The sequence below is a fragment of the Bufo bufo genome, chromosome 5, assembly GCF_905171765.1.
Source record: "Bufo bufo chromosome 5, aBufBuf1.1, whole genome shotgun sequence".
Lineage (NCBI taxonomy): Eukaryota > Metazoa > Chordata > Amphibia > Anura > Bufonidae > Bufo > Bufo bufo.
This window is the reverse complement of record NC_053393.1, coordinates 218029678-218045598: the sequence shown is the minus strand read 5'-3', so window position 1 is coordinate 218045598 and position 15921 is coordinate 218029678. Positions and strand designations below refer to the sequence as shown.

The window sequence follows — 15921 nt, the reverse complement described above, 5'->3', positions numbered from 1 at the left end:
GTAGCCCCCCTTATGTGCCAGCCCAGCCCAGTAGTCCCCCTTATCATGTGCCAGCCCAGTAGCCCCCCTTATCATGTGCCAGCCCAGCCCAGTAGTCCCCCCTTATGTGCCAGCCCAGTAGCCCCCCTTATCATGTGCCAGCCCAGCCCAGTAGTCCCCCCTTAAGTGCCAGCCCAGTAGCCCCCCTTATCATGTGCCAGCCCAGCACAGTAGTCCCCCCATTATCATGTGCCAGCCCAGTATTGTACCTATATATAAAAAAAAAAAATGAAAACACTTATACTTACCTCCAGCGATGTTATGCGATGCAAGCCGCCTCTTCCGTCTGTGTCCCTCGCTATACGGCTCAGGCGACGCGATGACGTCATCGCGCCGCCTGCACCGGCCTCTGATAGGCTACCAGCACTAGGCCGGCAGCCTATCAGAGGAACAGGAGGGGACACACCTCTCCCTCCTCTGCCGCAGCACAGGCATCTGTATTGCCGTCCTGAGGACGGCAATACAGATGACTATGGAGATGAGCGCTTCCGCAATGGAGGCGCTCATCTCCTGCTCTGCCCTGCCGCCGGCCGCGGCCGCCCCCACTTGTCACCAGGGCCGCGGCCTTGCGGCACTCAAGCTTGCCGGCCTACCGGGAAATTTCCCGGTATCCCGGCAGGCCAGTCCGGCCCTGGTCTCAGGAAACTTCTAGCAGCTTGGAAAATGTAGAAAAAGTGACCCACGCTTGTATTGCGTGCGCTTTACGCGAATATTACATTGCCGATTTTCGCAATCAAGAAAATAATAGCATATTCTTGAATTCGCGAATATATGATGAATATTCTACAAAATATTTGTGAAATATTGCAAATTCGAATATTGGCCCTGCCGCTCATCACTATTGGATAGTTTCAGACTGTGGCGGGACACCCCCCAACTGGTAACACCCAGATGGACCTTCACTGCAAACATAGTCATTTATTTATAACTTCTAAACGCAATAATAAAAGAATAGCACAGCATAGACTACATTGATCCAGAATTCAGTGCTCATTTCGGGCAATTTATCTTTCATGTAAAAGGACCCAACACACCTTTAAAGGGGTTTGTACCATGATTAAGGTAAAAAATGAAAATCAGACATCATATAGCACATGACCACCTTTTTCTAACAAAGCTAGAACCAGCCCTGTACCTCACATGGATTCAAAGGTCTCCTCAGGGGTATGTCCTGAGCAGCAGGTTTCTTGTATTGATGATGATACTAATCTATCAGTACCTACAAGGTGTATTTATTTTGTATTACATTGTTTGTGTTGGCACACACATGTACTAGTACATTATTTCAGTTAGTCCATTAAAATACTGTCTTCAGAGAAATATAGAAAGATGGGTAACAGGATTATAATGTCATATCAAACCTTAAAGTGGGACGGAAGGGATGCAAATGAGCTCTTAACAAGCTCTGCCTCTAATGCCACCAGATGTAAGGCAGCTATCCTATAAGTCAATGTTCAGCTCTTAAAATAAGCCTTGAGACATGACTTGGATATTAAATAAGCCAGCACCTCCTCTGCAGACAGCTGTTTCAGGGTGATTGCCCCTCATCAGTGCAGAGCAGAGAGTACTGGCTTAACTGGGTGAGAGGCCTGTGTCCAGGTCAGGGGGGAACTAACTCTCCTTAGGGAGAGAGCACCTTAATCAGTGTGAGGAGACTAAAGGAGAGTTAGTTCTGTCGGTGGGTAATAATTAAATTAAGAATTATTAATTATGGTCATAAAAATAATTAATCATAAAAAAATAAAATTAATAAAATTTGTCATAAATTCTTAAAATCATGACCTGGTGAATTGTAGACAACCTAATTGATACAATTCACATCTGAGTCCGACTATTTCCTCAGATAAATAAGTTCTTTTTGACGTGAGATGACGTTAATGATAAAATGTAGTTCTGCATTATACAATAATACACAGGTATTATAAAAATATGCAGATTTATTGGTTACAAGATTATAAACATATATAAGTAAATAAACACAAAGATACATGCTAATTAATATATATAGCGTTAATATAAAGCATTACAAGCTTAACAATACATGTGAGTGGAAATAACTTGTCACATTATACACAAGCTATTATCAGGTTAGGATATCATAGTATGAACATAAGTTATATACATTACTTCTGTTCAGAGAAAACCTCATGATATCAGGATGGGCATGTCTAATCCTAGACATCAATATAGAATGCTAAATACATTCCACCCCCCCTAAGCAACTACACACCACATGACTTCAGGCATGGGCAAATCTATCCAAGGATATAACTTAGAAGAGATAACTGTATCCTTCCGCCCCATCCTGGACTATTTTCACATATATAACTTTGGTAAGACTATTAAGACAAATAACAGGGATCTAGGATTTTGCTAGACCATATCTTAAATGGGAGGACTTGAAATAAGTCCTTCCTGTGGGAATCCATCACTTAGCTTGGCGAAGAATGTTATATATATATATATATATATATATATATATATATAAAAGCAATTATTTAATGCTTTGTTAGATTATGAGTCTAGATTCTTCTGCAGGTAGAATGAAGCCTCACAATATCCTAAGACTACATCTCAATATGGAAATGATCAATTAATTTAATTATTTATTTATTCGCCAATCTAGATGGTATAATTTCACCCACACTATCAAATTAGTCTTAATAAAATGAAATATCATTTCCTGTGTCTCTTACCAAGTCCTAGTAGGAATCTCACTTCTGCTCCTAGGAAAGCTGGGTGGTCCATCATAGCGCATCTCATCATGGCTTTCATTTAGATAGACCCCTCTACTTCTCCTTCTTCTCTTTTCTTCCTCCTCCTGTGTATGGCTTATGATCCCAAACTTATCAGTTAGACACACCTTCCTAGTTTAGAACTTTCCAATCATTGTCGGATGGGCGTGACCATTGATAAAAAATGTGACATCATAACCCTACCCAGAATGCACTTTTGCTACCGTTGTAATGTCACCTACTGATACATAGGTGGCCCTGCTAAGTCTGAATATACATTTTGACCTTAGAAGCTTTAATTCAAAGCCATAGGGATTAATTCTGACACTTGTAGCAATTAGAGACAGACCTCTAGGCGTCTCACTTAAAGTTTCTCACACTGTTTATTTGTGGATCGTAAATGTCCTTGTTTTCTTACAGAGATATCAGTACCTCCTCTGTCATACCAAAGATGTGATTAATTGTTACAAAACACACATCTTCACAGACACTCTTCTAATGAGAAATATATATACAATATACTGGATACATGTTGTCTTCGTAACATATAACAATATAATATAAACAAATATTTATATGTCCTACTGATTGTCTTATGCTAAGGACTAACTAAGGCTCATTAAATGAATACATACATATTATATATTTTGCTTCATTAATAAATGCCTAATTGTATAGGTAATTATCACCAGCTGCTTCTTATCTTATCTCCCGTCATAAATTTATAAGTAGACAAGGAGGCATCTTCTCAGACTGGTACATTCATGAGAAGAATAACATTAAAGAGTATAAACCTTTGTGTGACCTTAATTTGGCCTACTCAAGACATACAAAATTGCAACTATAGTCGAGCATGGCTCTTAAAGGCAATGAACATCCATTTTGACAATAATGAATTGGATATCAACGCATTTACCTATGAAAAGGCACAACAGTTCCCTCCGGACCCGGACACAGGCCTCTCACCCAGTTAAGCCAGTACTCTCTGCTCTGCACTGATGAGGGGCAATCACCCTGAAACAGCTGTCTGCAGATGAGGTGCTGGCTTATTTAATATCCAAATCATGTCTCAAGGCTTATTTTAAGAGCTGAACATTGACTTATAGGATAGCTGCCTTACATCTGGTGGCATTAGAGGCAGAGCTTGTTAAGAGCTCATTTGCATTTCTTCCCTCCCAGAATTCCACAGGAGCATGTATGGCCTATAAGTCTCCTCACGCTGATTAAGGTGCTCTCTCCCTAAGGAGAGTTAGTTCCCCCCTAAACCTTAAAGTGTACTGCCATTTATACTTATGTCCTGACAGTATCAGTGGAGGTCAATGAGTTTGGCCTAACTCCAATTGCTAGATTGTTGAGGCCTGGGTGTTCTTCTAAGGGCCACCAGCTCTAACATCAGAGGCTCTGTCTGGTGACATATACCCTAAAGAATGCCCTTTATAATTAAGAATACTTTGCCTGCTACTGCTCCTTTTCTTTAACAGATGCAAAAATCCAAAGAACATTTTAATCATTTAGTTTTTTTACTGCTATAGTGAGCTAAAATGATAATAGGAATTACTAGTACTACTACCAATTCAAAGTTTAAGAAAAAAAAACATTAAGACCTATCCATAGGAAAGGTTATAAATATATGACCTCTTGGGGCCCACTAAGGGGCCTTAGGCCGAGCAGCTGCCCTTTCACGGTGGCCTGGTTTAAGCGTTGCACGGGTCCCCCCTGCAGCAGAGAGTCAGGGCTCGGCTCACATGAGAGCCACGCTCCTGCTCTAACAGCCCGGACCAACAGAAGTGCCTATCCTGGCTGTTTAACCCCTAACATACTACTAGCAATGGCGCCCCGCCGCATGTAAGCGGTGACAGAGGGAGCAGACTCCCTTTGTCTCCCATCGGCACCCCACAAATGCGATCGTGGGATGCCAATGTGTGTAAAGGCTGGCTGTAGCCTGGTCTCACTGGTGCAGCCTGCTGGTCAATGTCAGTATAGCACTGACATTAAAATACAATGCACTATAGAGATAGTGCACTGTATTTTAAAAGCAATCAAAAGATTGCCTGTTATAGTCCATTTGTAGGACTATTAATTGGTAAAAAAAAAAAAGTAAAAAAAAAAACATGTATTAAACTCATTCAATTATTTATTAAATCCCTTGGTCAATAAGGACCAAAACAAGCTGGTCACTAAGGGGTTAACCAGCAATAGGACTGCTGTGTACAGCTGAATGAAAATGGAGCAGTGGTTACACATGTGCTGTACTGCTCCATTCACACAGGAAGAACGGGGGACCACGTATATGATCGCTGGAGCACTAAGCGCTGAGGCCTATCTTTACGTACCTGCGTGAGTGACACACAAATGAAATCACCATGTCTATCACTACTTTGTGGTGCCCTCACTGAGGAAGGTTCCCTTCAAGCAAAGTCCATTCAAACCAGTGTCAGTGTATTTAAGATGATGATTCAGATTTCCAGCAAAGGCTCGTACATTCGGCAGTACTATGTCCATGGACCCGTATCACAAGCAGCATATTCTCTGCTAGAAGTACTGTTTCTGGTGGAGAATACCTCAGTAAGACGTCATCTGATGGAGCGCTCCACAATGAATTTCTTTTTACAGATCCACCGAGATCCAAGAGACAAAACCTCCACGTGCCTTATGTGATATTGGAAGGTACCCAGAGTTATAGTAGGGTCCAGAGATTGATATTAGGAGCCGTCTTTGGGATCTATGTGGAATATGACGGTATGCATGAGCTCTAACAGATATCTATAGGAGAAAGTTCTCTGGCTCATAATTTTTTTTTCCTTCTCTTTTGTAGAAATGGCTTTGAGAGTAACAAATGTGGACTTCCTCGAGAAGGAGAATGGCTGTCAGCACAACACCACAGAGTTTGACAACTCCCACCTCATTGTGAGACGTGGACAGCCATTCAGACTAAAGATTTCCTTTGACAGAGAAGTGACTCACAGAGATAAAATCACCTTACAGTTCTGCATTGGTAAATATTCAGCAACATCCTGCAGAAACAGGCATCAGAGCCCAACGCAATAAACTGATATTAATTGTGAAATACTAACTAATATGACTTAGTTTTACAAAAATAAAAAAGTTAGAAGTTAGAAGCAAAGCCAAACAAATAAAGGGGTTGTCCAGAGTTTTTAGGCAATGGCCTATCCTCAGGAGCTTGCTATTATAGTGCTGCTTCCATTGAAGAACCCCTCTAATAAGCTAGTGAAGACCTATCCTGAAGGATAAAACGTCACTTGAAGGAAATGTGTCATAAAAATGTTATCTGCCAGTTAAAACCAGATACTGTAGTAACACACATCCTTTATTTGTAATCTGTTTCTATTTTCTGATTGCAGATTTTTTAATTCTCTTCCCTGAACATGATTATGAGGGCAACCATCTTGGCCAAGCTCTTCTTAGCAGCATTTAGAAAGCATAAAGAAAATTGCTTTACGGCAGCCCCATAGGCCATAGACACGATGGACTGAAAGGGACCTCATAAACTTCTATGGGAGAGTTTTCTAGACATGCTCTGTGACCTGTGCAGAAGTGATTGTACAAGGAAAGAATGTGAATGGTGGATACTGTGTTATCTATACACAGAGGTGATATCATTACAGGCAGGATTAGAATGACAGATAAGTAGGTAACTGCAGTAAAGTGATCTGTACAGACCAAGAAGTGGCGCTTATTATTAGGCTTAGTGACAGCACAAAAACTTCAGGATATTTATGTTTGTTTTTTTTGTTTAAATATACTGTAGATATTGGAATAAACAAAAAATAATACAAATATGGGAGCTCGCCGGAATATAGCTCAGCCTGCTATACCACCTAGCTATCCCAGTGAAATATGTAATAATTGGCCGGCTCTACATCAACAATGTACCAACATTTAATCACAAACATATAAACATATGGCATACATATATCCCAAATGATGTAAAACACAAGTAACTAAAATCTGTTACAAATAGACTCTATATATGCTGTTATTTATCATACTATAAAATATAGTCACAGTCCCCTGTTCATTGACAGTGTGGATCTCTCACTCTGTCACTAAGTGTTTGTATTACACAGCAGTAATCGCAAGTATTAGCAAGGTATCCTGTTATTGTTCATTTGTTAAAGATCCCATTCACATTTCATTGGCCACGATCTTGTTATGGCTGTTTTAAAACTTTGCAAAGTCACCAATTATCATATAAAGCACGTAGTTGTTATTAGAAGTTCCAATTGTTATTCAGTGGCACAGTTCCATAACTGGTGTAGATGATAATATATGATAATTTGGTAGGTAGTGATATTGTTCACTTACAGAAAACTCCAGATTGTTGTGGATTTCAATAATATTTTATACATGCGTGGCTTTATTTATGTGTATCACTCTGCAGTTCAAGCCGCTTGTATTCGCGCTCTGTGTGCGCATTGGTGCCGACACCCTATAGCTGGCACTTGCGCGCTGGAAGTCTTGGACGTTCTTTAATTTTTGCTGTGTTTTGCTCTTTCCCAGTGTTTTGCTCTTGCCCAGTGGGCAAAAAATTAACTTTTTTGCCCACTGAGGAAGAAACCTGTACCAGTTTCGAAACGTGTCTGGGAAAGAGCAAAACACAGCAAAAATTAAAGAACGCAAGGTTCTGTATCAATAATTAAACCAGTGTCCACGAAACACGATCAGCCTTCAAGACTTCCAGCGCGCAAGTGCCAGCTATCGGGTGCTGGCACCAACGCGCACACAGAGTGCGAATACAAGCGGCTTGAACTGCAGAGCGATCCACACAAATAAAGCCACGTATGTATAAATTATTATTGAAATCCATCACAATGTGGGAGTTTCGGCAAGTGAACAATATCACTACCTACTAAATTATCATATATTATCATCTACACCAGTTATGGAACTGTGCCACTGAATAACAGAATAATAGAAACTTTATAATAACAACTATGTGCTTTATTTGGTAATTGGTGATTTAAAACAGCCATATCAAGATCGTGGCCAATGAAATGTAAATGGGATCTTTAACAAATGAACACTAACAGGATACCTTGCTAATACTTGCAATTACTGCTGTGTAATACAAACACTTAGTGACAGAGTGAGAGCTCCACACTGTCAATGAACAGGGGACTGTGACTATATTTTATACTATGATAAATAACAGTGTATATATATAGTCTATTTTTAACAGATTTTTGTTATTTGTTTTTTGCATAATTTGGGATATATGTACTTCATATGTTTATATGTTTGTGATTAAATGTTAGTACATTGTTGATGTAGAGCCGGCCAATTATTACATAAATATAGATATTGGCATGGAAAATGAAAAATAACTACCAAACATTTTTTTTAAATATGTTATAGTTAAACATAAAAATATGATTTAAACAATAGGTCATTTTCTGATAACACATGTCCTTTAAAAAACCTTGGACAACCCCATTGAAACAAAAATTTGGATAGATTAGAATTGCAACCGAATTCAAATTGGGGCCTTTGCACTAACATTTGAATACACTCGTTGGTTAATTCTAGGGTCCCGGCCAATGAAATCAAATGGAACTCTCATAGCGATTGAGCTGAACTCTAAATTACCGCCTAATGAGTGGAGTGCTAAAACCCAAGAGCATCATGGAAAAGAGGTAAAAATAAATAAATCAACACTAACCTCTTAAAAGCGGTTGTCCAGGATTAGGAAAACATGGCCACAAAGCAGTACCACACCAGTCCTCAAGTCATGTGTGCAGGGCCGTCTTTGCCGCAGGGCAAAAGGGGCAGCTGCCCGGGCCCAGTTGCTCCTGGGGGCCCAAGGGAGCTCTGTTTCCCGACTCCCATTCACTAGTGACTGCGTCGCTAGGTTAAAACATTCGGGGCCTGGGCCCCTGATGTTTTGTCCCAGGCCCCGAATGTCCTGCCTGCTAGATACAACTGTATTGCTGTACACAGAACGGCAATACAATTGAATCTAATACACTGGGAAGAGGTGAAGGACCTGTGGTGACATCACAGGTCATGTGATCAGCAAAACAGGCTGTAATAGGATGACCTGGATGATGTGACCATCATGTGACCAGTGCAGGATTGGACCGGAGTGAAGAGGAGAAGGAGCCTAATGCTGATGTCTGTATATGAGGAGAGGTAAGTGAAGGGAGAGGCAGAGCAATGCTGGGAGTTGTAGTTATTTAACTAGGATGTATGTTAGAGCTGAAGGGAGGGATGATGTTGACATGGAACTGTGTGCTTGAGGTGGCTGGGGGAGGGAGTGATGTTATTTACATGGGACTGTATGTTTAAAGTGGATGGTGGGGGGAATGATGTTTATGTACATGGGACTTAATGTTTAGGCTACGTTCACACTTGGGTTTGGGGATCCGCTTGTGAGATCCGTTTCAAGGCTCTCACAAGCAGCCCCAAATGCATCAGTTTAACCCCAATGCATTCTGAATGGATGCGGATCCATTCAGAATGCATTCGTTTGGCTCCGTACAGCTCCCCGTTCCGTTTTGGAGGCGGACCCCAAAATGCTGCAAGCAGTGTTTTTGTGTCCGCATGGCCTTGCGGAGCCAAACGGATCCGTCCTGACTTACAATGTAAGTAAATGGGGACGGATCCCTTTGCATTGACACAAAATGGTGCAATTGTAAACGGATCCGTCCCCCATTGACTTTTAATGTAAGTCAGGACGGATCCGTATTGGGACTTAGAAATTCAAATCTAATACAAACGAATCGGTCCTGAACAAATGCATTCGTTTGTATTATCGGTGCGGATCTGTCCTGTACAAGTACAGGACAGATCCGCACGAACGCAAGTGTGAAAGTAGCCTTAGGGGGTGATGTTTACATGGGATTGTGCGTTGGAGGCGGCTGGGGAGGAGGTGATGTTATTTACATGGGACTGTATGGTGGAGGGAGGATTATAACTGCAGGGGGCACTGCAGATCCAGGGGACATTATAGGCGGTCTTATTACTACTGGGGGCTCTATAGGAGGGTCTTGTAGATCCGCCTTTTTTCTACTAAGCGCACTATGGGGGCCTTATTACTACTGAGGGGTCTGTAGGAAGCTTTATTACCACTGGGGAAACAATGGGGTGCCTTATTTCTACTGGGGACTCTGTGAGGGTATTATTAATATGGGAGGGCTCTTCTAATAATGGGGGCATTGTTGAGGAGCATTATCACGGTTGGGGCAGTGTTACTAATGAGGGCATTCTAGAAGGGAATTACTATTGGTGGGACTATGAGGAGCACTATTACTATGGGGGGCAGTAATGTTTCTTCAGGATAGTATTTGGGGGTATTTGGGGGGGGGGGGCGGGGGCGTAACTAAAGGCCCATGGGCCCCGTTGCAAGAGTTCAGCTTGGGCCCCCCTCCCCTCAGTGCTTTGTGTGTCTTCTTATGTGGCACAAGGGTCTTTGGGCCCCTTCATGCTCCTGGGCCCGGTAGCGTCTGCTACCTCTCCACCCCCTATAGCTACACCCCTGGGGGGGGAGGGGGCACAGCAAGCATCAGGATAACACTGTGGGGACTCCAGTTGGGGGATAATGATAGAATGTGAGGAAGCTAAGATGTCTGTGTGTCACACTCTGCAGAGACGAGGCGGCTGAGAGAAGTTGTCCAGACCGAGTGGAGAAGATGATGAGAGAGAAGATCTACAGAGAAGATGATGACAGAGAGGAGACGTCACCTGGAGGCCCTGGACGTGACAGGTAAGTGCTGCTGTATAGCAAGTACAGCAAAGTGCGGGGGGGGCGGGATCCAGGGGGCCCAAGTAAATTCTTGCCCAGGGGCCAATCAATATTAAAGACGGCGCTGCATGTGTGCTAATGCAGCTGCATTCATTTTGATGGAGCTGAGCTGCAATACCAAACACAACCGATGGACAGATGTGCTGCTGCTTTGTAAAGATACTGCCAATGTTTTTCTACTCCTGGACATCCCCTTCAATTCAGCAAGTTAACTATGAAGGCATTTCATGTTCTTCCTAATGTTTGTACCAACAAATGTTATTATTATTCTTAGAGTATTGTAGCCGTGAATACTCCAGCCAATGCCGTCATTGGAATATACTTCCTAAATATAATAACACAAAGAGGAGTCATTTATATGGCAGCAGATCATCCCATTTATCTTCTGTGCAACCCCTGGTGCAAAGGTAACAAGTTTTCATTTTGTTTTCTATATCCAGTTTTCGTGTTGCTCATGTACATGTATTTGTCGTGCTCACATAGAAGATTTTCTACTTCTGCTTGCCTTAAAATTTAAGTGAAACAGAATAATAACTAAGGATTTCTTTTTCCAAGCAGAACCAGCACTGTGCTATACAGTACCCATTGAAGCATACTTGCAGTTACAGATTTGGGGCTCATGCACACGGCTGTAGCAGTTTTTGCGGTTGCGAATTGTGGATCTTCAAAACGCAGATACCGACCGTGTGCATTCTGCATTTTGTGGAACAGAATGCGCAGCCCCTAATAGAACAGTCCTATCCTTGTCTGTAATGCAGACAATAATAGGACATGTTCTATATTTTTACTGATGGCACAGAACGGACGTGCAGATGTGGACAGCAAAAAATGTGGATCAGATGCGGACCCAAACCACGGTCATGTGCATGAGCTCTAAAGGAGGAATTTATCATTCTTCTTACGCCAGAAGAACACTGTGGGGGAATTTATCATTTGCTGTGTTTTTGGTGTCAGTTTTAAGTCTGTCTTTAGTTTATGTTGCTGCACCAAATTTACAAAGTGGCACTTGGCTTTATTTAATTTGGTGCAAGTCTGATGAGGTTTAGCCCCTGTGAGTGAAAGTACACCAGGGGGTTACCTGGCGTTTTAAAAATTTGCAGATCATAAATGAAACATAACACTGTTCTAATCTCCAATCCCTACCAACTTTTCATTCCACTTCTGAAAGTGGTGAGGCTCACCAAATGTCAAAAGATTTGGTGAAATGTCTCCCAAAATCTGTTCTTACTGCACAAAACTGGTGTAGCAGATTTGATAAATGACCCCTGTGTTTGTGAATTTTTTGCAACAAAACACCATTGCAACAAAATATTGCGCCTCGCCATATATTAGATGCATCCTCCAGTAGAGCAGATCTGTGATAAATTCTGAAACCTTAAAGCGAATTATTTCTAGAAGTAAACTAAGAAATATTCGGATTTAATATGTATCCAAATATCTTTATTTTATTAGATGACAATGTATACATGCCAAACGAGGACGAGAGGACAGAATATGTTCTGAATGATACAGGCTACATTTATGTGGGATCACAATCAAACATCAAAGCAAGGCCATGGAATTTTGGGCAGGTATGTATCCCCTTCTAATAAGAAAGTCATCTTCAGACAGGCATAATATAACTGTGTACGGAAGCAGTGTATTATATGCCTTTGCCAAAAACTGAAATGGGATCCTGACAGATTTAAAGGGAATGTGTGATCAGAAAATGACTTGTTGTTTAAATCATACCTTTTTATAATTTTTGCTGATTTTTTAAAACATTTTCCATGTCACTATGTATATTTAAAAAAATAACTAATATTGGACAGTTTTCCCACTGCCCACTAGGCCTAATAATATGTTGAAACTAGAGATGAGCAAACCAGTCGAGATTCGTTTCGGTTCTGGTTCGCAGAATTTTGGAAAAAGTTTGGTTCAAACCCGAATCAATTCAAGCCAAACTGAAGTTGCTCCAATTCCCCTGAAAGTTGGTATATAACCCTCTCTAGCCTCCTAGGACTCCTAGGGGGTAATTTACTAAGTGATATAACGGCGTAAAGGTTATTTGTGTCTCAATCTGCAACATTTCCCCACTCACGCCAAGTCTAAAAAAAGGGGACGTGGTGTGGGCAGGGATGGCAGGCCCATCTTATTTATCATTTTCTACGCCTGTTTTAGCCACTTCTTTCCGGCTCCTCCCCCAACTGAGACGATTGGCTGTCTTGGCCATTGCCATCCTCATCATTGTCCTCTTGCTCCTCCACCTCCGACTCCTCCTCTTGCAGTGGCAGCTCCTCATCTTCGTCATCCTCCATGGCAGATTCCCTTTGTGTGTCCCCAACAGATATAGGGCAGATAGCAAGATGCGTCAGCTGCACTTCGTCCACCATGGTCCCCTGCTGCGTGAGTGTCAGAGTCTGTTCCAAGATAAATATGAGAGGGATGACATCGTTCATGCCGCAGTTGTCCCTGCTGACAAACTTTGGGGCCTCTTCGAAGGGCTTCAGCACTCGACGGGCATCTCGGATTTTCTACCACTGCCTGACCTTGAATCAACAATGCTCCCTGCTGCTGAGGCTGTGTGGTGCATTGCAAAATCATTCATGGCTTTCCGCTGCTCATACAGATGCTCGAACATGTGCAATGTCGAATTCTATCGAGTTGGCATGTCGCAGATTAATTGTCGTAGCGACCGGCCATTCTGTTGCTGCAGGACCAGGAGAGTGTTTTTTGACATGTAAGAGTGGCTGAAGTGCTTAGACAGTCTCCTGGACATGCACCATGCAGGGAGCATTTGTTATTTCGCCTAGGTTCAGGGCGGCCAGGATAATGCTTTCATTGTTGCTGACCACGTTGCCCAGTTGGATTTGGCGGGGTGACAGCCAGTGAAATGTTTGTTGCTTGATATACTTGAGCAACTGCTTGCTGGTGTGGCTACCCTCTCCCAGGCCAATCAGCTCCAACGTGTCAACGCTTGACCTGACACATGTGATAGGAAAGAGGGGTAATGCGAGTGACCCTATGCCCAGCTGCTGTTTGGGATGGGAACGTGTCCATGGCAGAGGAGAAGGCAGATAAGTGGGGGTGGGGTAAAAAGGATTTGGCCTCATTGCTGGGGTGCTGCCTTACCGCTGCCAGAAAAAACATTGATCCAGTGGACCGTGAAAGAACCTTGCCACACAGCGAGAATTGGAGGGAGCAGCCCACGTTCTCCACCACGTGAGAGTACAAGACAGGGATGACTTTCTCGGAGAAATAATGCCGGCTAGGAATCTTCCAGCGAGGCTGAGCACACACCATTAGCTCCCTAATGGCAGCAGACTCGACTAAATGGTACGGCAGCAACTGCACTGCCAGCAAATTGGCCATGTGGGATTTAAGCTTGCGCACCATCGGATTCCTACGCGCGTAGAGTTGTTTTCTGGCCACAGATTCTGTTATTGATGGCTAACTATAGAGCAGAGGAGGAATCTGAGTGGGAGAAGTGGAAAAGGATGATGATGATGTGAAAGACACTGTACTGCTCATGGATGCGACCTGGCTAGTGCAAGGGGGTCCAGGAGAAGGAGGTAACTCCTGCTGCGGTGGCTGGCTGCCCCCTCTGTTTGCCCACAGGATGCGGTGATGCCGATTAATGTGGTTCAATAGAGCTGTGGTACTTACGTTTATATTTGCCTGCACACGTCTTATTTTGCTGTTGCACAGCTTGCACAAAACAATGCTTTTGTCTTCAGGCAGTGTGAAGAAAAAATGCCAGACTGGAGATGACTACCGTCTGCAACCTCCTCCTCAGGACAGTACAAATGCTGACTGCTCTCACACAAATCATCAACAGGAAGACTCTCTTGACTTTCTGCCATAGGGTGTGTTAGGGTTTTCTTGCCACTTCTTAGGAAAAAGACATTCCTCTAGGAAAGGGCAGTGTAGACTGGGAGGACTCCACTGAAAGCATTCTTTGTGGCTGCAAGGAAGAAGAGCAGGAGGAACGCTATATAGATGCAGCTTAATTAAATTGCCCCCCAAAAAAAAATATAAATTGCTACCGTGTGGAAACTGAATATATGAAAACGGAGCTTGATGCTCAATTTCACCTTATTACATACAGGTAGATTGCTGCCACACCTTCGGTATTGCTGCAGTAAACACGTATATATGCAGTGTAATAAAATTGAATTCCCCCCAAAAAAAGGATTTCTGTGAAAATGGGGTGAGGGGAATGAAAGTATTTCCTTGCAGGTCGCTGCTTTTGAGGTTTGCACTGCAGCAGCAGCAATTCTGCTAGGAGGCACAGTGGCCACAGATCCTCACTCCTTCCTCCCTGGCTGACAGCTTCCCTATTCTACACACAAAATTCTTCTTCTTCTTCTTTGTAATCCTAGCCTTTCCCTTCACTCTCCCTGGCAATAAGTTTGATTGATTTCTGACTTTCCCTGATTATTTTTTTTCACTCTCCCTGACTCCCTAAGATCATTTTCCTAGGAGACATTGTAAGACCCAACCACCCTTATTCACAGCCCAGCACAGAATGGCATTCTGCTCGTTCTGCTAGGGCACCTCCCTGCCTGCTGCAGCACTGATTGGCTCATCCAGGCTGTCTGTCTCTTTCCCCCCCAAGCCCTCTTCCCCACTTCCTCTCAGGGTGATGTGAGAACCCTTCTTCTTCCTCCCTAGTGCTTTTTTCCCACTGATGTGCACTAAAATGGCGCTACCTGGTGTTTTAGTGCATTTGTCCAAAACAAACCTGAAAATATTCGGGTTCTTCTGCCATCCAAAAAATAGCAGAGTTCGGACCAAACCCAGTTCGGTTCCAACTAGTTCGCTCATTCTTAGTTGAAACTTCCTGTTCTGTACAGGTAACTTTTCAGTAGCCATCTCATTGTCATCATAGGCAGGAATACAATGACAGATAATACCGCTGCATAGATAACAGAATCACTATTTACAGTGGGTGATATCAATTTATCTAATCCCTAGTGACATCTGCACAGGTCAGAGCATGCCTAGAAAAGTCTCCTATAGAAGTCAATGGGTTTTTAGGCCTAGTGGCCAGTGTGAAAACTGGATCATTTTAGGATAAAAAAAAAAATGTAGATGGGGATGTGCAAAATTGAAAAAAATAAAAATAAAAAAAATTCTCCCAAAAATATTTTTAACATAAAAGTATTATATAAACAAGGTCATTTTCCGATACATTCCGCTTAGGCAGGGAAACCTTTATCAAAAGTTTCTTTGGTCCAAAACTATTGGTACAAAAGACTGCATCCATGGTGGCAAAAATTTTAATCGGTTGTGAAATTTATTTCAGTCTCCGCTAATTTCTAATTTAGGGTTAAGCTGCTTTTACAGAGTGTTTGACCATTGTTTGAGCAGTGATTTCCATCAGTGATTATGAGCCAAAACCAA

General features: G+C 42.5%; 1 protein-coding gene across 2 annotated transcripts in view; it reads left to right on the top strand.

The window, feature by feature from the left end:
• The window catches only part of TGM4 (transglutaminase 4), a 58820-nt gene that overhangs the window by 10888 nt on the left and 32011 nt on the right, over positions 1–15921 (top strand). The window contains exons 2-5 of one of the 2 annotated variants that reach the window (XM_040433597.1): positions 5590–5769; positions 8322–8428; positions 10811–10943; positions 11989–12107. In XM_040433597.1, coding sequence (XP_040289531.1) covers positions 5592–5769; positions 8322–8428; positions 10811–10943; positions 11989–12107 — 537 coding nt within the window. In that variant the 5' untranslated portion in view covers positions 5590–5591. Of the gene's footprint in view, positions 1–5589; positions 5770–7521; positions 7575–8321; positions 8429–10810; positions 10944–11988; positions 12108–15921 lie in introns of those variants that run through there. The other variant, XM_040433598.1, reaches the window with a different exon arrangement.